Raw genomic sequence first — 22,345 nt, forward strand, 5'->3', positions numbered from 1 at the left:
ATCCCTGAGATTTGATCAAATAACAAAAAGGTCCCTCAAATTGAAAGATGTATAACAAATACACCCCTCCCGTTAGTCTGTTGCCGCTGACTGTTAAAATTATGGGTTAATTACATTTACCTCCCCTGAGATTTGATCAAATAACGAATCGATCTCTGAGATTTGGCCAAATAACAGATTCCTCTACCATACTAACTTCTGTCACTTATATGTAACGGAAATAGCCAAAAGTTTGAATAACCCTTATTGATTTCCATCAATTTTTTGACCTATCGATTTTTGTGTTTTCAGAAAAAAAATTTTGGTTAACAGATAAAATTTTAAATCCAACAAATTATTAATTTATTTAACAGATAAAATCAGAGTAAATTCTGGTAGACCTTGTAATGCAAAATTTACCATACACGTATTTTGTTATTTGGTGAAATAGTGTGACAAATTTTGGGTTACATGGATACCCATTATCCCATAAAATACCAGTGCTTTACGACTTTTCCTAATTATATGAACAAAGTACCTATTTTTTCAAAAAATAATTTATTTAAAAGATAAAGTAAAATTAAAATTTCCAACGACTAAGAGGGTTGAAAACGTAGTACGCATTTTTTCTTTCCATAATGTGCCAGCTCCTTATACTTTTCTTATATTATATAAACGAAGTACCAACTTTCTATTGGCATTTTACTCTATTTATTAGTAACCCATTGTAAAACCAAACCAGCAGAAGGCTTTTCTACACAATGTAATTAACCCTTAAAAATTTGATGGAAATCAATAAGGGTTATTCAAACTTTTGGCTATTTCCGTTACATATAAGTGACAGAAGTTAGTGTGGGGGAGGAATCTGTTATTTGGTCAAATTTCAGGGATCGATTTGTTATTTGGTCAAATCTCAGGGAAGGTAAATGTAATTAACCCTAACGGTCAACAGCAGCAGACTAACAGGAGGGGTGTATCTGTTATACGTCTTTCAATTTGAGGGACCTTTTTGTTATTTGGTCAAATTTCAGGGATCGATTCGTTATTTGGTCAAAACTCAGGGGAGGTAAATGTAATTAAAAGAAAGATAAACTTGTCTAAGATTGTGGATTTTTTATTTTATTTAAAATGATCATTAACATTCAACAGTGTGATGTACTTTTCATAAAGTTCATATTTTCCCTTTTTCTTATTCAATAATGATAAAATCAAAATCTTATTTTTCTTCTATATTTATTTTCTTCACCTTCTCTTCATTTAAAATATTTTTTCACATTACTTTCCCTTCTTTTTTTAACATTTCGCATCAAAATTTCTAACAATAAGTAATTAAGTGTAATTATAAGGAATCAGAACTAGAACTGTAGAAAACGAAATCGAAATTGTTAAAAATTGAAAGCGAAATTAGTAGTTCCAGAATCATTATCGATAATTGTCCTATAAAATGTTGAATCCAGAACTAACGATTCTAAAATCGCGATCATGATTTATGTTAACCACATGTATAAATTTAAGATGAATCACCTAAAATGTACTCCAAGCTAAATGGATCCCCTAATTTACATTCAAATTTGAAATTGTCCTTCATACACATTACACAGGTTATCATGCATTTAGACCCAACGGTAAGCATTAGGGGTGAGCAATTACGGTAATTACCGAATTACCGACCAAAATCGATTTCAATTTGGTAATTCGAATTCGGTAATTCGGTAATTCGGTCGGTAAATCGGTGGTATCGAATTAGTAAGAATCGAATTAGGGTCGAATTTGGTTTTGGGGTTTTTGAATTCGGATTTACCGAATTCGAATTGAATTCGGTAAAACGGTAAAATATTACCGTTTTCAAATTCGAAATTCCGAATAATATTATACCTCAAGCTTTTGTCGTTTCCAACGAAACAAAAAGCGAAAGACGGAAGAAGATTCACAACTCAACAAACACACGTAAGCCTCGTCGTTATGACAACCTAAAACCATTCACACCTGGGCGGTTCATCTTCGTCAATTTATAGGACTAGAGCAGACTCCACTATTATCCGTATATTAGTTGATTAAAGCATAAATACTGAATATTTTGCTCAAAGAAATCGATCAAAGGAGAAGCAGAGATGGCGAAACTGTTGCAGAATCTTGTGTACCAGGAAGAATCTCCTTCGATTTACACAACAGCCCTATCTGGGATAACTCTCTTGTTTTTGGCTTACTTGGGTATCTCAGAAACCTTGGGAAATCACCTTAAGTACTCCAAATTCTGGAACGTCAATTCACAGAAATCTGGAGGGGGAATCAAACTACCCAGCAGAACTGGGATGCTTCTACTCTACAGCCCAGCAGCCGTTGCGGGTCTTGCTTCATTTCTGATCTTCCCCGGTGGTGGAATCAGGTTCTTGATGCTCAAATTAGCTATTACCATTCACTTCTCCAAAAGGGTCCTAAATTATGATTTCTGAATTTTAATGATCAATGTGAATTTTGTGTTGTTTTGATTTCGAATTTTTGGAGTGATTTGTGATCAGTTACATTCGAACAATTTGTAAGTTGTGGCTCAGTTCAATAGCATTGCTATTTGCTGATGAAAAATGGGCCGAAGAAGCAGTTTTCTGGAATTCGGTAATTCGGTATTTTTTTGTTTACCGAATTGAATTCGGGTTGAATTCGAATTCGGTAGTCTCTAATTCGAATGCGAATTAGGTCGAATATTTCCAGAACCATTTACCGAAAATTACCGATTTCAAGCTACCGAATTACCGAATTCGAATTCGATGCTCACCCCTAGTAAGCATACAAAAAATACCCAAAACATAAAACAAAAAAAGTTTTACAACCAGCAAATTGCCCGTATAAATGTACCATTCTGACGTTACATGGGAAGAGAGAGCACAGATATTTCCCAAATCCCACGTGTCGTTCTACAATTGGGTACCATAGCTCTTCGGACGTGGCTCCTGGAAGGAAATCCAGTTCCCTCAATATTTCCCACAAATGAATTTAATATACATAATACGATTTTACAATAAATAAAATCAGTAATTAGATACTTACTCTAATCTAAAACCCTTCCTCTCAAGAATTTAAATTGAAAACTATCTCATTCTTTTCCGATCTGCAGTTTTCTCCGATCAACAATTCGATAAGAAGAGCAAGAAGAAGGGGTCTCGTCGATTCCTTTCCTCTTGTAAGTTGATTTCAATTGGCAGATTAATTGATTATTTAGTTCGATCCTGTGATTTTTACAAGTAAACCCTGAAAAAGATTCAATTTTGACCAACTGTTCGGTGAATATTTCTATTGATTGAGGATAATTTTAAATAGGGTTGTTAATTGTGTGTTTTTATGTTGATTTCTGACAGATAACAAGAAGGGTCTCTGATTTTCTGGTTAAAGTTTTGATAAAGGGTAAGAGAGAGAGGCAATGAAGAATATTGAGCGTATTGCAAATGTTGCTTTAGCAGGTATTTTTTTGGTCTCTCCTTTATTGTTTGATTGATTAAAGTTTTTATATTAGTTGCCCCCTTTTTATTTATTTTTATATGCTTCCCCCTTTTTCTCGCCCTTGAATGTATTGGATTTTACAAATATTCTTTTTATTCTTCGATTTTAATTAGCAAAGTGCTTTTTTTTAGCGAGTGTAGTAGAATTGATATTCAAATTTCAATTTCTTTTTGCTCGTTTTGTTCCTTGAAAGGATAGAAGTTTTAGTATAGGCTACTGGGATGTCGACTATTCCTTGGCAGAAAAGGAAATGGTTTTCAGCTGTTATCCTGCTAAAAAGCTACAAGCTAAAAGTTGTACCGCAACTGGAAGTTTTTAAGATTCCAATATGGATTACAGGATTGATTTGGTAGAGGATAAGTAGTTTCGGTTATTAAAAGAAAAAAAGGTCCTCTGATGGTTGGAAGGCTGCAGTATTAGCTGGTCAAGTGTTTCTCTTTCCTCCTCAGGCAAATCTGGATTGAGTCTCGCTCATGGAGGCAGAGTACATGCGCTTGCGCGCTACGGCTTATGCAGTTGATCGGATCAGATAGCCTTTCAGGCAGATACAGGGCACATCAGGGACTCCCCCTCGCCTTGGAACCGCCTTAGTCCTTTTCCGAAAATTTTTTGCCTAGAGATTGATGCTATTGTGTTGCTATCATGTTTCAGGGTTTTAAAAGTGTTTTCAGCAAGAGCCTATTCTAGCTTGGATTCTTTTATTTCATCTTTGTCTTATTTATCTTTCTTTGATGATGAAAACAAATGGTTCTTTGTTCAACTTTTCCAATTTTTTTCTAGCCTGTGCTGCTAGAGCTTTGATGCTGTACTGTAAATTGAATTTATACAACATTTTTTTCTTCTGCCGTTATTCTTGATTAGATGAGACTCCATCCAGCTCCCAATTCCATGCCTCTATTTAGAGGATCTTTCATTGAGTTTCTCTAATTTTTGTGGGCCAATCATAAAACAAAATTCTTTTCCAACTTTTCTTGATAGATCATCTTCTATTGTGTAAATTCAATTCTTTTAAAACATCACTGTTTATTTGTTAAGAAATTTCCTTTCTGTTCCTGTTAATACCAGGACATTGTAGTAATTCAGCTTTTTGATGTGTATAATATAGCATACTCTAATTGAAGTCCACATTATATGTTTGTTGGATCCTTGACGCATTACTAAGTTTATGAGATTTTGCAAGAGCCAACCTTAATCTTTAATTACTTTGTCATTCCTGCAGGCCTGACTTTTGCCCCACTAATTCTGAAGGTAGACCCAAATTTAAATGTCATTTTGACAGCTTGCCTTACGGTTTTTGTTGGTTGTTACCGTTCTGTTAAGCCAACACCTCCATCAGTAAGTGAAGCCATCCAGATGTTGCTCTTGATTTGCTCTTTGCTTTTCTAAAACCAAGCTAGCCTTGACTTGACTAAATCTGTGGTTTTAATTTTGCAGGAAACAATGTCCAATGAACATGCCATGCGATTTCCCTTGGTTGGAAGTGCAATGCTGTTATCACTGTTCTTGCTTTTTAAGTTCCTTTCGAAGGACTTGGTTAATGCTGTGTTGACATGCTACTTTTTTGTTCTTGGGATCGTTGCTCTTTCGTATGTCCTTTCCGTATGGATCATTATACTTTGCGTTATATTTCTGTGATGAACATCTTTCTGTTTGTCTGTTGACTTTTTCGATCTAAGCTCCTTTTTCACTGTTTCCAGTGCAACCTTGCTGCCTGCAATCAAACGCTTTTTGCCTAAGCATTGGAACGAAGATGTAATTATCTGGCGTTTTCCCTATATTCGCTGTATGTATTCACTTCCCTTTCTATTCAGAGCCTATATGTGTTCGCTGTGGTTCTAGTTCTTTTTGTGAAGCTCCACCTTGTCTTGGAGTGCTTCATATTTCCTTTTATGCTTAGTAGAAGTTAAATCAAGCATGCCTATGGACTTAGGTAGCTACTTTTGTGAAAAATTCTTCTGGTAAAATATCCATTTGCAGCATCATCTTTCATCACTTGTCTCAAAAGTTTTTCAAAACTATTTTCAAAGTAAGCTTTAACTGTACCTTTTCATTTTCAAGCCTCAATTGAAATGAATTTTAATCTGTTGCCAAGCAAAGCTGAGTTTCAAAACATGAGTATTTTTATAATGATGTGAGATTTATAAGTTGTCCCTGTATAGGCACCTGATTATCATATTCTATATCAAGTCTTGCTTCCTTTTCCTTTCGTTTTTCTTTTCTTCTCTTTTCTCTCCCTTTTTTTGGTTGAAGATCTTCATCAAAGAGATAGGCATTTTTGTACAGTAGGTACCTTTAGGCTGCTACAGAATTGTATTTCATAACTCAATTTCCTTAACATATGAGTTTATTTTTACTGCCTCCACTAGAATAGATACCATTTATTTGATACTTTGTTTAGAGTTGTTAGCTTTTGAATCTTGGCTCACACTAATTATTGATTGTAGGATATTCAGTTGTAGGTTTGTTGATTTTTAACCATTGTCCTCCACATTGTCTGTCACTTTTGTGAAATACCTGCTGGGTTTTCTATGGTCAGTTTGTGTACAGATGGAGGAGATATCACTTCTTCAACCCAAGCTAAGACTGTTTGTATGAGCTTGTTAGGTTTCTTAAATACTGCAACTTTAAGACCAAGAATGCCGTAAAGTTGTGAACTGCAATATCTTGATGACTTTTCCATAGTAGAATTGGTGGTTCAGTAATTAAATAGTATATTTGGACAGAGTGGCTAGGTTTCCCCTCTCTCTCTCTCTCTCCATATATATATATATATATATAGCTCCCGACTTCTCTCTCTCTTTTTATCTGCTTCATATATTGCTTGCAATATGCAGAGTGATGTTTTTCTGTACACATTTATTGGACAGCTTTGGAGGTTGAGTTCACAAGGTCTCAGGTTGTTGCTGCAATTCCTGGAACCTTCTTTTGTGCATGGTATGCTGCACAGAAGCATTGGCTGGCCAATAACATATTGGGGCTTGCGTTCTGCATTCAGGTTGACATTATCATCTTTTGAAATATGTTGCTCTGTATACGTTTCAGGAGTGCAAGTTCTTTTGAAAGTTCCTAAAATGTGCAATAGTTGACATTATGACCCAGTTTTTCTTCTCCTCCGTTTAATTTAAGTGATTCCCCCCCCCCCCCCACGGCCCCTCCCCCAAAAAAACCTAAACATGAGTTGGTCAACACTCTGATAGCTGACTTTCGTTTCCTCCCCTAACTTTTGCTTCGGTTTTTTTCCCTGTCCATATTTATTTGTGTACTAAGTCACTTCTGTCAACTTTGTGTCTGCTTTTCTTAGTTGTGTATTTGTCTCGATTGTTTGAACTTTCTTCCATCATTTATGCCTGACTCAAGTGTTTAACTTGCATTTCTTTGTTCTTGCCATTTTTCACTAGTGCTTGAAACGGAAAGAATCAGAAGCCCATGCTCTATGAATTAACATTAGAAGTATAAATATCTTGGTTGCATGTTTTCCTGTATCTCTCTTCATGTGAAATGAAGAGTATGTGAAAACTAGCATCTTTCTGTGATACATGAGTGTTGATCTCTCTCGTTTGCCACTTCCTAGAGCATTTCCTTTGACACTGTTTTGAAGAATTTCTAAATCAAACTTGAAGCACTAATTGTTGTTGTAAACTAGGTTACATAAATTGCACATTTGCTTTCCTTGACTCTCCATGCCATTGTCAATCTCTGGCTATGATTATGTCTCTGGAGTTGTCCTTCCTGTAGTAGAAGTGAAGAAGCTATATAGATGCCTGTCTTCTGGATTGACGAACTAGAGTGCTTTTTATCATTCTTTGGAATACTTGGTAGCATATTATTTGCAGAATCTTCTTCATCTGTTATGATGTTAAGGTTTCCCTCATTTGTTCTCCTATTAATAAATAAAGCATACTTTCTTCATCAATTTGATCCCATGTTGTTTTAAATCCTATAGGCATATGTAATGATCTCACTCTGTTTTGTGTTTGATTTTGAAGGGAATTGAAATGCTTTCACTTGGTTCATTCAAGACTGGAGCTATTCTTTTGGTAAGTGAAGGAAGTTTAGTAACCTAAATAAACTTATTTGTATAAATGCAATAAGATAAATTGAAAGGCGACGACCAAGACTTTGTGTATGCCAAAAATTTTATTATTGTGTATCAATGCTTTTTCAGTATGCTTTGATAGATACAAATGGACACACATGTATTCATGCATTTTTATCAGTATTCCTGCTCTAATTGATGCATCTTCCAGATTGTGCTATCCTGCCATTTGTTTACAATGATGCAATTTACATCTTCTTACTTTGCAGGCTGGACTTTTTGTATATGACATTTTCTGGGTCTTTTTTACCCCAGTAATGGTTAGTGTTGCTAAATCTTTTGATGCTCCTATCAAGGTAAGTGTGTGATCTTGTGCTCTGTATATCTTTTACAGAAATTCTTGTACTTGGATTCTGTTTATCATAGTTTGCTACCAAGTGTAACAATATATACTTTCTACAGCTTTTGTTCCCAACGGCTGACTCTGCACGTCCGTTTTCAATGCTGGGTCTTGGGGATATAGTAATTCCTGGTATGGCTGTTATTCTAATTGTTCTAATAGTAGTTGTCGGTTTGTCATCCTCATTTTTGGCTGCTATGTTGGGAGTCCATGGTTGAGTTTTTGAATTTGATGTTCGACTGTTTTTCGTCCTTGACTGTTTTTATAAGGGAACACATGTCTGGTGATGAGATTCATCATTTTAATCCAACCCTCTCTACAGCATTGCATTTTTTAAAATCTGAAATAATTGTGCAGCTTTTCGTTTTCATCTCTAAGCTCCTTATTTGGTTTGTTGGTGATCCCTTGTGATGTGTGCATGGTTCTAAATTGTATGAAGAAATACTCTAAGCGTGCTAAGTAAAATCGGCATCTGTAATTTATATATCTCAGGGATTTTTGTGGCACTGGCATTGCGCTTTGATGTTTCTCGGGGGAAGCAGAACCAATATTTCAAGAGTGCTTTTGTAGGATACTCTGTTGGTTTGATCCTGACAATAATTGTCATGAACTGGTTTCAAGCTGCACAGGTCAGTGTTTTATGCGTGTCCTTACCTTTGAAAGTAGATAGATACATTTGAGAAGTGTAAATTTGTTCAAGTGAGGGTCCATACTTCTCATTTTGTTGATCCTTTTTAATGGTTGTTTATTTAGCCTGCACTCTTGTATATTGTACCGGCTGTTATCGGATTTTTGGCTGTGCACGTCATTTGGAATGGGGAAGTGAAACCAGTAAGTCTTTTGTGATCATGAATTTATTTTATAACTGTTGTTAAATGCTGAACTTCTTTCTTTCCTGGTGTATTATAGTGAAATGACTTTATGCATGTCTTTAAGAGATACTTTTAAATGGCCAGCTAGCTGCCTGGCTCTCAGCCACTTGATTCTAAACTTTTGCGACTAAGACAATGAAAATAAAACTAGAGGTAGCAACAGGCAATACGAAATAAAAGAAGGTATTATTGTTTGATTTTTTGGATTATGAATTTTTTCATAAGTTATTCTCCAAAGGTTCGAGTTTTGCTTGCATATTTCTTATGTATGATTGAAGGACATTCTGTAGATGGAAAGGGTTACCAATAGAATGTTTAATTTTTGGACTGAAACTTTTTTATGAATTCTTCTCTGAAGGTGCGAGTTTTGCTTGGCACATGTATGAGTAAGCCTCATTATATAGATGGACCGGGTTACCAACTGAACCTTTTTATTATAACAACTTTAAATAAGAAGAAAATTATATTCAGAAGTTTTAAGTTCTATAATCTGTCATGCCACATTTTAGTTCAATCACAGTACTGGTTCTGAGTACCTTAAATCTTGTGTATAAGTTTAATTTTATTGCTTACATGATAAGCTGTCAAAAAAGTTAAGTATGGAACTGCCCAACTGTGTGCAAATTTTAGTTCGATCATCAAGTACTGGTTCTGAATACCTTCAGCTTGTAAATAAGTTTAATTTTGTTACGTAAATGATAAGCTTTCCTAAAAGTGAAGTATGGATCAGTCCAACAGTATGCAAAGCTAGCACTGCATCCCTACCATCCTTCTTAGTAATTAATATGGAATGATAACAAGTGAGCCCTTCAAAGCCAATGCATTCTGGTTTCCCAGCAAGGTAATCTACTGCTCTCTTAGACTCCCTATATACAAGGCAAAAGTTAACAAACCAATCTTGTTACTAGGAATATAAAGTTTTAGCAGTTGTAATTAGAAAAACTCACAATGTTATTCTTATGGGTCCAGATTGTGACACTCTTGGGATCTAGGATCAGTACCATAGTTGCTTTTCCCTTTCATATGAAAGCATCCTTTGATCAATTCTGATCTTTGGATGTAAATCTACCTTCCAGATTCTGATAATGGGATGTAAATCGACCTTCTGGACATCAAACATCTTTATTTGAAACTGTGCTTAATCCCATCTGGTTCTGGCCTTTAGCCTATTGAGAAATATCCTCCTGTTTGGGCTGTCGACCGTTAAACTAGCGGCATTGGGCTCCAGCTGAGCTAGTTTATTGCATTAAATCGTATGCACCCTTCCTATTCTAAGCTAATGCCTAATTGTACAGGCAGAGCAGAGTCCTTTGACATCAGAAAAGGTCAATTTGATCAAATAGTACTATCTGTTAAACATTGAAGATGACTTTGTGGTTCATAACCATTGCTGGTTAGAATGATTGATCATCATCAGTTTGTGAACATTAGTCTTTAAGAGCAGATGGTTTAGGTTTTTTTAAGTCTCTTGGATAGTTATGGAGATGCTATCGCGGTGGGATTATGTTTTACTTCTCTGTTTCATACTTGGATTTTCTGCTTCAAAGTTCTGTCTTAACATTGTAATTTTTTCTACAGCTGTTGGAGTTCGATGAGTCTAAAGCTACCAGTTCTAAGGAAGATGATAGCAAATCAAGCAAGAAAGTAGAGTAGGTGACGGCACTACCTTGGGAAGAAACGTTCACCGGAAAATTTGGCAGAGACCCTTGATGCTTTAATGCTGGATTAACACTAATGCACCCTGGCATATTGTTGTACCAGATTTGGTGACTTAGCATTTAATTTTAGTAGTCTTTCTAGGATATTTTACAAAATTATGGAAATTTTATAGAAAAATATGCAGCAAGCCTCAAATACCTGATAGCTTCATCTTTCTTTTTCCCCTTTCTGTCAGTTCAAGGAATATGATTCAAAGTAGTCAGGATACTTCAAGCTCCATTCCTTGTCTCTTGACTGCAAGCTCTTAACAGTTTTAGCCTTTGCTATTGTTGTTTAGCATCAGAAGTTTGATTTTTATGTTAGAATTGTGAATGGAGCCGGATCAAAAGGCTGTTCAGCCAGCAAAAGGCTCATTGAGCCTAAACTTTCATTGGGTCGAGCAAAGTTGAGGCATAAATATTATGCTTGAGCTAAATGTATGAGTATAATTATATATGTGAAATATACACTAATAACATCTATAATTTATAATTATAAGACATAAAGTGATGATAAGTTATATATAAATTTGTATTAATTCATAATTATAAAAAATATATATTATATAATTATGTACTAATTATGAGTTTGGATCAATTTTGATTTGAATAAAAAACTTATGTAATAGTGTGAAATAAGCTTGATCCTTTTAATTTGAGCCAAAAGTCGAAAGCTCAAAATCCAAAAATTTATATACCTTGTAAATTGAGTTTGGACTTGTTAAAGTCCAGCTCAAAAAAAAAACTCAATTAACGCTCTTAGTTTGTGTTATTGAAAGTGGACAAAAGAAGTCAGAACAGGAGAAAGGTTTGGAGTGATAAATCTATCAGTTATTTCCTTCCGATTGTGGCTAGCTGTGTGATCGATACGCGACAAAGGTACCATGAAATGTTATGGGAGAAAGTGATTGGATAGGTCATTATCTGGGAAAAAGACCATGTTAGTTGGATTATAATGTGTTTCGAATCATGATTTTACTTTTTAGTCATCTTTTTATATCAAATATATCATATTATAAAAATTATATAATAAATTTTTTTTTATAAAAAATAATCTTCTAACCAAAACATGTTAAATCGTTTATACTTGTAAGATGTGGATTAGAAAATTTGAGTAGATTTTCCAATATGTAACATTTGATCATCGTTGGAAAAATATTACGATCAAAAAATGGTCACTGTAAGTTGCATAACATTTAAATCCGAAAGGGTAAATTGTAAACTTGCTCGCTGAAGAATACAGAAGAAGAATGTAGCAACTTTTGCGTCCGATTTGTAGCGCTAAACAGAACTTACCTTGATTTCCACTTACGTCAAATCAGATGACAGATATGCAGTGACACTGCACCCTTTGCAAGCCTGCTTGTCTTAACTTTGAAAAGCGTCCTCGGAGAAATTTACCAATATTGTATGAATATTTTTTTTATGCATATTGTCGATGTATAATTTTTTTTTTGTCTTAAGTATATAATTTTTTTAAAATTAGTAAATTTAGATTATTGTTATATAACATGAATTTAAATTTAAATTTTAAATTATACACATGTAATATACATTCAAAACTATTATAAAAAAAAGTCATTATACTATCTGTGCATAAAAAGTTAAAGTAAATGTCCCCAACGATATATGGGCAAAACTTCCATTTTGATTAAAATGACACATGTGCCATGGTTTTCTACTCCCCAACGATGGCATAAAAATTTTAATGTTGACTTTTAAATACACATATGAAGTTTGCCAGCCCAAAGAATTCCACCAATGTTGTGTGTATTTGCAGTTAGCAAATCTAAAGCATATTTATTGTACTTAACAGACATTTCAGCCAAACAAAGAAGCACTAAATTTGAAGTTAAGATCACTATAATACTTAAGCTTACCCATGGATAAAATTGCTTGTTGACATGCGGAGATATGCCATGGTTCTTTAACTTTTTTGATTGATCAACTTTCTTTTATATCCATTTTGCAGTACATTTTGCCCAAAAGTGAACCGAAATGATGAATAGGCCTTTCAAGTGCGCCCATCGAAACACAATTACTTGGACGGAGATATGTACACCTCCTTCAAAGAATGTGTATTTGGTTTAAATTGACTATAAATTAAACAAGACTAAGTAATGTATTCTTCGAACTCAAATTTTATTTTTTTTATGCGAACTCAAATTTAATTTGTCCTAAGACTAAAAGATTGATGGATTGAATAATTCGTGACAGAAGTTAGAATCAAAGGCTCGATTAATTTGAAAATTTAGTGAAATTAGAGGTTGCCCCTTTGTTCTACAATTTAGTAATTACTTGCTTCCTAGGCTAAGTTAGTGTTTACTTTATGCCTAAAATTGCTCAATCTAATTATACTACCACCTTATGGTTGACTTTCTCTAGACAGATGAGCCCTTTTGGCAATAAAATCGTTTCGACTACTTTACTTAGCTCTGAGAAAAAAAGCTTGAAGAATGAGTATAAATTTTTTGAGCAAAGAGTTACTTTGAAGAAATTTGAATTAAAAAAAAAAGAGTAAAGAAGACAATTGAATAAAAATGTGATTCTCATGCAAATTATTCCAAGACTAAAAGTAAATTCATAATCCCATCTGTGCTATTGCAATTTGGTTTTTCTGTTGACATGAAAGGTTAACTAAACAAAAGTAAAGCTCATGCAAGGCACGTCCATAATATGGAGTTCAGGGATGGTTTCATTTTCAATTATGTGGCCGTGATTGATTTATAGGTCTTGTTGATTAATACAGCAAGCCCCCACAAGCAGAGGTGAAAAGGTGGACCATTTGATTAAAGGAAGTCTTGGGCCATAATTCTGACCCGTGGGTTTAGTTATTCTTTTCTTTTCAAAAAGTGCACGACCTATGGTGTTGGTCGCTCTCAATAGTTGGAAAGTGCACTGAGGACCATTTTGAAGATGGCAACTCCTGTGACTGGTTAAGCATTATGATTTCCTTGAATGTACAGAGATAATCACATGCATATATAGACAATTAGACACGTATTTCTAATACATATGATATACGCAACAAATATTGAAAATGTAACAAGTACATGGTGATGCATGAATTTGTTGACACCGAGAGAGGAGGCTTTGTTGGTCTTTGCCTTCTCACGTTTGTGTTTCTTCTTTTTATTTTTGTTCTCACAAGTCTATATTTTGGGAAATTACTCAAAACCCCCAATTGGCTAGCAAATTTATAGGTTAGTTTCTAATTTAGATACCTCAAATTTGCCTCTCATGCTTTCAACTATTATGAAAATCTTAGAGAAATCATCGACTCTATATCAATTAGGTATTTTTGGGAGTGTTTTTAAAAAAATATTACTATAGTGATGCATATAAAAAGATTAGGTGTTATGGGGTGTGTCTTTGAGGATGTTCTTGAGAGGGAGAAGAACGGGATTGCCGAGTGAGAGGAGGGGAAAAGGAAGGAGGTGGAAGGAAAGGAGGGGAGGAAATGGAAGAGGGAAGGGAAGGAGAGAGAGTAGAGAGAAGGGATGGGAATGAATGAAGAAATATTAAATCATCCCATCTCGAGTCTGGAATTTTGGTTCTTTTTAGAATTCGTACTCCTTTATAATCTATATAAAATGAAACCGTGTGTTATACCAAACAAAGTACTTCTTTTCAATTTGAATGAGAGGGAGGGGAGGGGGAGGGATGCCGATGGCTATGGCTGTAGAGGAGGGGAGAAGCGGTGGTCGGCAGTGGTGGTGTGTGATAGTGATGGGTGGTAGGTGGAAGTAGATGGAGATGGTAGTTTTATTTTATTTTATTATATTTATTATTAGTTATATTTGATATTTGTGTGGATTAGATGTCTTTAAAAGTGTTTTTTAGAGTGTGTGTTATTGTAACATTGTATTTGAAAAAAAAAATTTTTTTAAATTCGCCAATCTATACACACCCATCAACATTAACAAGGACATTCAAAATGTCATATCTGCTCTATATTCGTGTCCAAAACCTTATTTAACTATTAAAAACAGTAGCCTGATGACTATGAGGTCCCTAGTTCCACTCTCAAGTACTCATCTTTCTTCCTTATAAGGTTTGGAGTTTTCCTTAGACCAAAGAGGAAAATGTAGAACAAAGAGACATTCCTCCGAGATCTTCAAACTCAACCTCTTCGAGTTTTCTTCCCCCATCATTCTTTAGCTCTAATGAATTAATTTTTAAATAAAAGGATCAAAGATTTCTTCCTAGAAATTTCTTGTTATGGATCTCTACTAGGGCTTTCATGCCTTCTTTCTCTTCTTTTATGGAGTAGAAACATGTGGAATGGATGTGTGTGATTATTGTACGAAAATAAATTTGCTCGAGCAACTTTGGGAAAAAAAAGATTTGCTTGACCTCTTTGGTGTTTTACTGTCATTTTGAAACTAGGAGATAGATAGTGAAATGGGAATGGGTTCCCAATATCCATTGTTGCCACTAGTTCTTAGAAACTTTACAATTGAACTTCAGATCTACCCATGAAAAGGAATTTGATTGGGGTCCCAAGTATTGATTCTCTAGCATAGTGAAGATATATCGAGAAAATGACTAAACTCAGAAAAAAGCAATGGATATGCCTACTTTTAGATGGTAAGTGGTGTGTTCACAAATATGCTAGGGCAGCCATTAGAAAAGTCTTGGAATTCACTGATGAATTTGTAGTTTTTGGGAGAATGTTGTGAGCAACAATAATTAGTTGAATTTTTAGGCTGTAGGAATAATTTTATTGATTTTATTTATAGTTTAATATGAAATTTAGATGATTTAATCGGATAAGTTATGCTTAAAATAATAGTGTATTGGGTAAAATGACCACTAAAATGACTTTTCATCCATAATCTAGTTCGAAGATCAGTAGAACATTTAAAAGACAATGTATAAATTAAATTGTTCTTGTCGCACGTCAAGGGATATACAAGTCAATATGTTTTTGAGTTAAAAAGTTTTTTATAAGCCTTACTTTCACCTCAAATGCATGTATTAAAATATGCATGGTTACTTTTGACAATTGTGGTTGACTTCTCACAATAATCGAAAATTGGGGAGACAATTTGAAGGTTTCAAAACCACATGGAACGATTTGTATATTCCCTTCATCATATAAGGGTGTTGTGTAATTTTTCCTTCATATTGTGCCTTGTTGTAGACATCATGACGTTTACATTATTACCATGCATTTGATTTTCAAGTATCACTATAGTGCCAAATTTTTTATTGCTGAATACTGATAAGGTATTCACCGTATAAGCATTTCATCATTTGGCACTCACCGCTTCAACATTTGACTACTACTACTACACTTTTAAATATTGATTCCTTACATCTCCAAGTTGCTTTCAACACTACAAAAAAATGACTTTCGATACTTAAGAATTTGCCTTGATCTTCATCTAGTTTATTCACTATTGATTATAACAATTGTATATGCAAGTGGAAATGATGAAATATTGGACAATTGGACTTCTTTGGTTCTATAGCATAATAAACAATCTAAATTATTCAAAACGGTATTGAAAGATGTAATTATAGTTTTGAATTAATAACTATCTACACTACTACACTATCAAAACGGTATTGAAAGATGTAATTATAGTTTTGAACTATTATTCAAAACGGTATTCAAAACTATTATCTAAATTTTACAATCTAAATTAAGTGATTGAAAGATGTAAACACGGTATTCTCTATAGTCACATCATTTGATTTACTTATTACTTAACTAGTTTAGATGCTTGCTCTTAGATAAACACAACTATCATATTCATCATGCAACTTAGTTAGAGTCTCTCTTTTTCTTTGAGGTGACAATATTGAGTATTCTTTTAGATGAGAACCAATAGCATACTGTGAACCCTCAAAGTATTAGGATAGGGAGAACTAACATCTGGGACTTTTTTCTTATTTTTAGTTAAACTATTTTTTTTCTTATTTCTATATGCTAGTCGATGCATGAATTCTACATTCTACTTCTTGAAGGGAATCAGTGCAGGTAAACTACTTGTTAACACTTGAAGATAGGAGATTGTCTTTGTTTGAAAATAAGGAGACTAAATTTTGTTTTATGTTAATCTTTTTATCCATAAAGCATTTAATGATAAACACTTTAAGCATGCAATATCAGCTTAAAAATGAACGTTCATAAATTTTGTTAAATTGTAAATATTAGAAACTTTTGAATTGAATTATCATGATATTAAAAATAAAACTTTAAAATGTGAAGCATATTTTTTTACTTGAGAGCATGTGTAACTTTTGTTTGAAATTTTTTGAGAATATTCCCTTGATACTTTTTTTTATTATCTCAATCAAATTTTTATTTTAGGTATATCGTATATCAAAAAATGTAACAATAGTATTTTTATGTAAATATTCTAAAATATATTATTTTTATTATAAATAGATTTAGGTAGCTCAAACTTTATCTAGCTTAAAAATTTTTATAGTGGAACTTTCTTTACCTTGATTAAATCTATAATTTTCTCAAAACAATGTATATTCTAATGTATTGTCTATTGTGGAAAACCAACCAAGAATTTTGTATTACAAGTTTTGAATGTTGCAAGTTTAGTATGTTTTTAAACAAAGTACCAATGGATGTTAGTACAAGTGGAAGAAACTTGCATCCCTTCACTAAGAGATCTCGGTTCGAAACTTATGAGAATGAAAAAGACAACATTGGAAGGGTTTCCCCTACAAGGGACTCAACTCTGCTCAAATAAAATTAGTTGTAGGCCATAAATCGGATAAGGATATCTGTGGTTTATACCAAAAAAATATTTTAAACAAAGTTATATATTCCCAATAGCTATATAATTTAGAAAAAATTATTATGTATACAATTAAGTTGTTATTTTGTAATTGAAATTAGTACCACAAAATGTGGGTATTTGCCTTATGGCACTTGTAAAATAGGATATAAAGATCATAAATAAAAAATTAAGTATGTTATCAGAAAATATTATATTATGTGTTTCGATTTTTTGAATTTCGTTATGTCAATTTTTATGTGTAAATTATACATTGTTCTTAAAACACAAAATATTACATATTTTGAACTGTTTATTTTTATTGAAACATAGTGTTGATTACCAAAATATATTTAAGTGTGATAATGGTATAGAAACTCAATTATATAGCCATACTTGTTAATTATTGTCTACTATTGATACTAAATTTTTTAAATTTATTATTAACTATAATTATTCTTGACAAAAGGTATAAAGTGTGCTTGATAAGATATATGTTGAACCACTGATAATCATAATCAATTTATCTTAAATCACTTTGCTATCACAATCTTTCATGTAGGAACACAAGGGTTAACAAGTATTGCACAAATTTGTCAAATTTTGTAAATGTCAATTTAAGTGTTACTGAAAGCATTTATTTAGAGTTTATTAAAAGTTTGAAAATGCCAAATAAAAATAAAGATTTTTTATGATTTAAGTATGTATTTAGGTACTTTCGAGATGTAACATTTAAATTAAACTGCAAAGTATCACATTCAGAATATTATGTAGAAGAAAATACTTTGTTTTCGACTTGAATTTTATCTTACCAAATCTTTTGCATAAAAGTTTTTAAAATTTATGAATATTTCCTAGAAATAGGACTAACCGGAGTAATAAAATTTATGAATATTTCCTGCCATATAGGCATTTCTTAGAACCTTGATTACATTATTTGTACTTTTTACCATGTTTATATAGTATTCATATGTTTTTCTATTATTATCAATTTTTATTTTAAAAGTTTTGATTTTTCTTTTCTATTTTAATTTTTATAGTATATACAATGAAACTTACCATTTCTTTTGAAATTTCAAACCTTGCAAACTCATACCATTCCTACCCTTCACAAAATTTTTGGAACCTTGGAAAGGTTTGGTTATTGTACATTTCATTGTTAAAGAACTATTGTTAACAAATGAATCTACTTTTAGAAAGAAATTTTTAGAAATTGAACTCTTGGCAAAGGGTGTAGAACCCATGGCGAAGGGTGTGGAACCCCTGGCAGAAGTTGTGGGTTTATGGTCAGATCTAGTATCAAGGGAAAGGAAAAATATTCCATAAGGTCACTAATTTTGTTGGGAAAGAACGACAAATCTATTATGGAGTACTACACCATTACTGCATTAATTGTTTCATATTTATCAAGTCCATTGGATTATTAAACAAGTGTTTGTTGAAGTAAGTTTTAAAGAATTAAGAGTCTAAACTACCTAGAGTCGAAAGGTTCTTCATTATAATTTTTTTTAGTGTGTATTATTAATTCTCTAAATTTTATGATTATGCAAGTTATTATTATCGGTTAATAAATCTAAATTTCTACATTTTATATTAGAGTTGGAGTGCATGGTTTGCCTTGAATTATTCATTTATTAAAAGTAGAATACAAGGTTTAACCTTGAATACTCATTTCTTAATATTAAACCATGCATTTCTCCTGAATACATAATTATTGGTGGTCGGACTATAAGATCGCTTGTGAGTTGTCAAAATTGTTGTAAATTATAGGTCAAAGATTGATAATGATCCCATTGGAATATTGATTGTAGTAGAGTAGTAAAATTGAAGAGTTCATTATTTTACCCTTGAAGCCTAAAAAAGTTGATAAAAAGAGAATGTAAGAAATAAATAGTCAATATGTAAAGTTTAGAAATAATGATGTATAACATTTAATTTTTGATAAAAATCTTGAAATTTTATAATCATAAACAAGAAAAAGAGACTTGCACGACCAAAAAACTAACAAATTAACGTATGATATAATATAGGTTTTTTTAATAGGGTTTTATGTGATCATTCATAAAAAGAAGGTTAGCTATAGAAGGAGAAATTGGATTTTGAAATTATGCACAAAATAATAATTGAAAAATTCTCAAGAAACATTTTCTTGGTTATCAATCACTATTTTTTTTTGGATTTGATGTTTTTCATATTTCGTTGGAATTGCCTTATGAGTTTACTTATAAATCCTAGTTTAGTTTGAAACAAAAAGTTGATCTTGACGTGGATATGTGTGTAAATGATGTAGTAATTGTCTGAAAACTTTAAATTCATTGAAAATTTTGATATGCATTTTTATTTAGATGTAATTGAGAATGAAAAATTTGTATAGAAAAAGAGCAAAAATTCTCATAAAAAGATTTATATGAGAAGGTAATTTACATATAAAATCTTTTCAAGTCAACACACCTATATGTATATTTTATTTAATTTTCTGCATTTTGCTGGTATATAGTAATATGGAAATCAGTGCATGTTAATCTGTATTTAATTATGAGTGAGGAGTTTCAAAAATAAGAAGAACAAAACAAAGTTTTCATACAATAAGATATTCTCAAATGCTATTTATTATATTTTCAAAATTTTTTTAAATGGATTAGATATTTGACCTACTGCTTATATGAATGGTTGCTTTACTTTTTTTAATAAGAATAAACGAGTTGTAAGAGTGTTTAAATAACAATATAAATAAGATATTAGTATTTTGATACTACATATAATAATAAGGTTGTGTTTTGTAATATTTTATTTCAAATTATAAAATAAAATATAATTTAAATTTTCCAGTAAAAGTAACAGGTTTGGAACTAGTTAGTATATATAGTTCATACCACCTAATCTAATGGTGATTAGGGCTCAAATTCATTTTGTCTAAAATGAATTTTGTCATAATATGCTAAAAAATCTTGATTATAACTTTAGGAGAATCCATCACTGTCATAACATATAGATGAATAAATGAAAGCATATGGTTGATTAAAATTAGACATCAAGGTTATAATAAAGCTTTCTTCTTTGCCCTACAACTTTAGAAGCAATTTATCCACCAAAAAATTGGAATATACTCTTTTTCGCCTTTTCTCAAAATAAATTATAGGTCAAGTATATTAAATGAAAAGAGTCTTGATGAATACTAATTATACATTCTATTAGACATACACTAACTCGACCATAATATTTTGAACAACCACAATATCATCAGTAAAAGGCAAGTGCAAGGTAGTCAACCAACTATAGGCAAAACATAAGGATATATGCACTCTCTTCTAAAATTTGAGTATTCAAACCTTTAGTAAGAGTTTCATAAGCAAGAATAAATAAAAATAAAAACAAATGATGGCCTTATTTGAGATGCCTAGAAAGTTTAATAAAACCTCTAGAATTATCATTTACCAAGACAAAAAAACCCACTTCGAGCAAGATTATTAAAAATCAAAATTATAAACTGATCAACAAATTCAAATATCTAAAATAGCATCCTCAAAAAATGTTATGAAACTCAGTGCAAAGTTTCTATCATGTCCAATTTAAACAAACTAATATGCTATCTAGATTTTTTTTTTTAAATTAATGGAAGTAACAATGCTCAATCTCAACCTTGTGCATGTCTCATCGATATCAAATTCTCTTTTATTAAGTGCCAATTGAATTGAGTTCCTAAAAGTTGAAAAATTTATAATAAAAATCAATTGATCTAAGGGTTATGCATTTTTGTCTTAAGCAAGCAAAATATTTTATGAGATATCTCGACCTTGAATAAAAATTGATTTTTTAAGAGAAATGATCAATGAAAAAAATTTAAGTAGTTAATTAGTTCATTAGTAAAATCTTTGTTCATAGAAGAGTACAATTTGTTACGATAAAAATCTTTAGAAAGTAGATGGGCAAAACTTTTTAGGAATAAGCACCATAATAGTATTAGAAATATTTTTGGCATCAGCATTCTTGCAAAAAAAAAGGTTCTTTGTTGCACGAAAAAGATCCAAAACTGCCACTTCATAACAATATTGTGTGAGGAAAACTCCAAAAAAATCCTTCTAATCCTAGAGCACTATTTTCATCAAATTCAAGAATAGCTTCCTTTAACTCATTTATAGTCACTTTCAGCATAATCTGATAATTTTGTTCTGAAGTGACTAGAGAGGAAATGTATTGAATAAGTTCCTTAGTACGACTGACTTCTTCAGCTGTAAATACCCAACCAGTTTGATCTTCATCATCAATCCATTTGCCAACTTTATATTCTTCATACTTTATATCCAGAGTTTGCTACATTTTCACCCTCTACAATTGGTTAATTCTTACATTTTGATGCAAACAAGTTTCTTCATACGTCAAACTAAATAAAAATTGAGTTCAAGCCAGGTGAAGCTCACTTCTAGCATCATTTATTTACAAACTTTCATACTATATCTCATTTTGTTGCACTACTAGATGTTTTATCTCTATATTAGGTGTAAAAATATCCTGAAAATATGGCTTATTTTGGTCCCTTAAACTTAAACACTCTTTCTAACACTTAAACTTATAACTTAAAGTATACATGTTAAACCCATGTATTGCCATATTCCATTTCCTTGAACAACATTAAAGAAAGAGGAGTGTGATATCCCCATATTTTATAACTATTTAAAAGGTCTCGGGCTTGGTGAATTAGAAGATGTTAGAGTATAGGTGTTAATATAGCAAGACTTGGAAGTAAATCTAGACACTATTGATTGACTAACAATCAGTCCAAAATTTTCCAAACTCTGTACCCATATCTAATACCACTCCACATATAGTGTTAGCACGAAAAAACACGCGCACAGCGGGAGCGATTTTGACACATATAAAAATACGTGGGAAGAAAAGGAAAACAAATTCTCAATAATTTTATTTAGCTCAAAACTCAATAATAACGAAATCAAGTCTAGCCTTTCACTCACGACAACTCACAAATTTCAACTGTGAAGTTTTCCCTCAAACCCACTCTCAAATCTCAACTCAACTCTTCGAGAAAACAATGTAGCAATTCCAATAGTTTATACAGACTAATCACAAGAGTTAGTAACCGAAGCCATTTTGGACTTCCGAAC

The 22,345-nt window shown here is 32.3% G+C and overlaps 2 protein-coding genes across 2 annotated transcripts; both read left to right on the forward strand.

Moving 5' to 3' along the window:
- The first annotated feature begins 2,090 nt into the window (after window positions 1-2,090).
- Window positions 2,091-3,166, forward strand: LOC140005366 (uncharacterized). The gene is made up of 3 exons (XM_072046259.1): window positions 2,091-2,365; window positions 2,499-2,592; window positions 3,092-3,166. The coding sequence occupies exons 1-3, from the start codon at window positions 2,091-2,093 to the stop codon at window positions 3,164-3,166; spliced, it is 444 nt and encodes a 147-aa protein (XP_071902360.1).
- On the forward strand, window positions 2,854-10,720 carry LOC140015790 (signal peptide peptidase). Its single transcript, XM_072068626.1, has 12 exons — window positions 2,854-3,157; window positions 3,333-3,434; window positions 4,694-4,809; window positions 4,909-5,060; window positions 5,172-5,257; window positions 6,342-6,469; window positions 7,461-7,511; window positions 7,780-7,866; window positions 7,973-8,042; window positions 8,403-8,539; window positions 8,664-8,741; window positions 10,361-10,720. The coding sequence occupies exons 2-12, from the start codon at window positions 3,395-3,397 to the stop codon at window positions 10,433-10,435; spliced, it is 1,020 nt and encodes a 339-aa protein (XP_071924727.1). The 5' UTR covers window positions 2,854-3,157; window positions 3,333-3,394; the 3' UTR covers window positions 10,436-10,720.
- The last annotated feature ends 11,625 nt before the right edge of the window (window positions 10,721-22,345 follow it).

The sequence above is a fragment of the Coffea arabica genome, chromosome 1c (assembly GCF_036785885.1).
Source record: "Coffea arabica cultivar ET-39 chromosome 1c, Coffea Arabica ET-39 HiFi, whole genome shotgun sequence".
In the NCBI taxonomy this organism is placed as follows: Eukaryota; Viridiplantae; Streptophyta; class Magnoliopsida; order Gentianales; family Rubiaceae; genus Coffea; species Coffea arabica.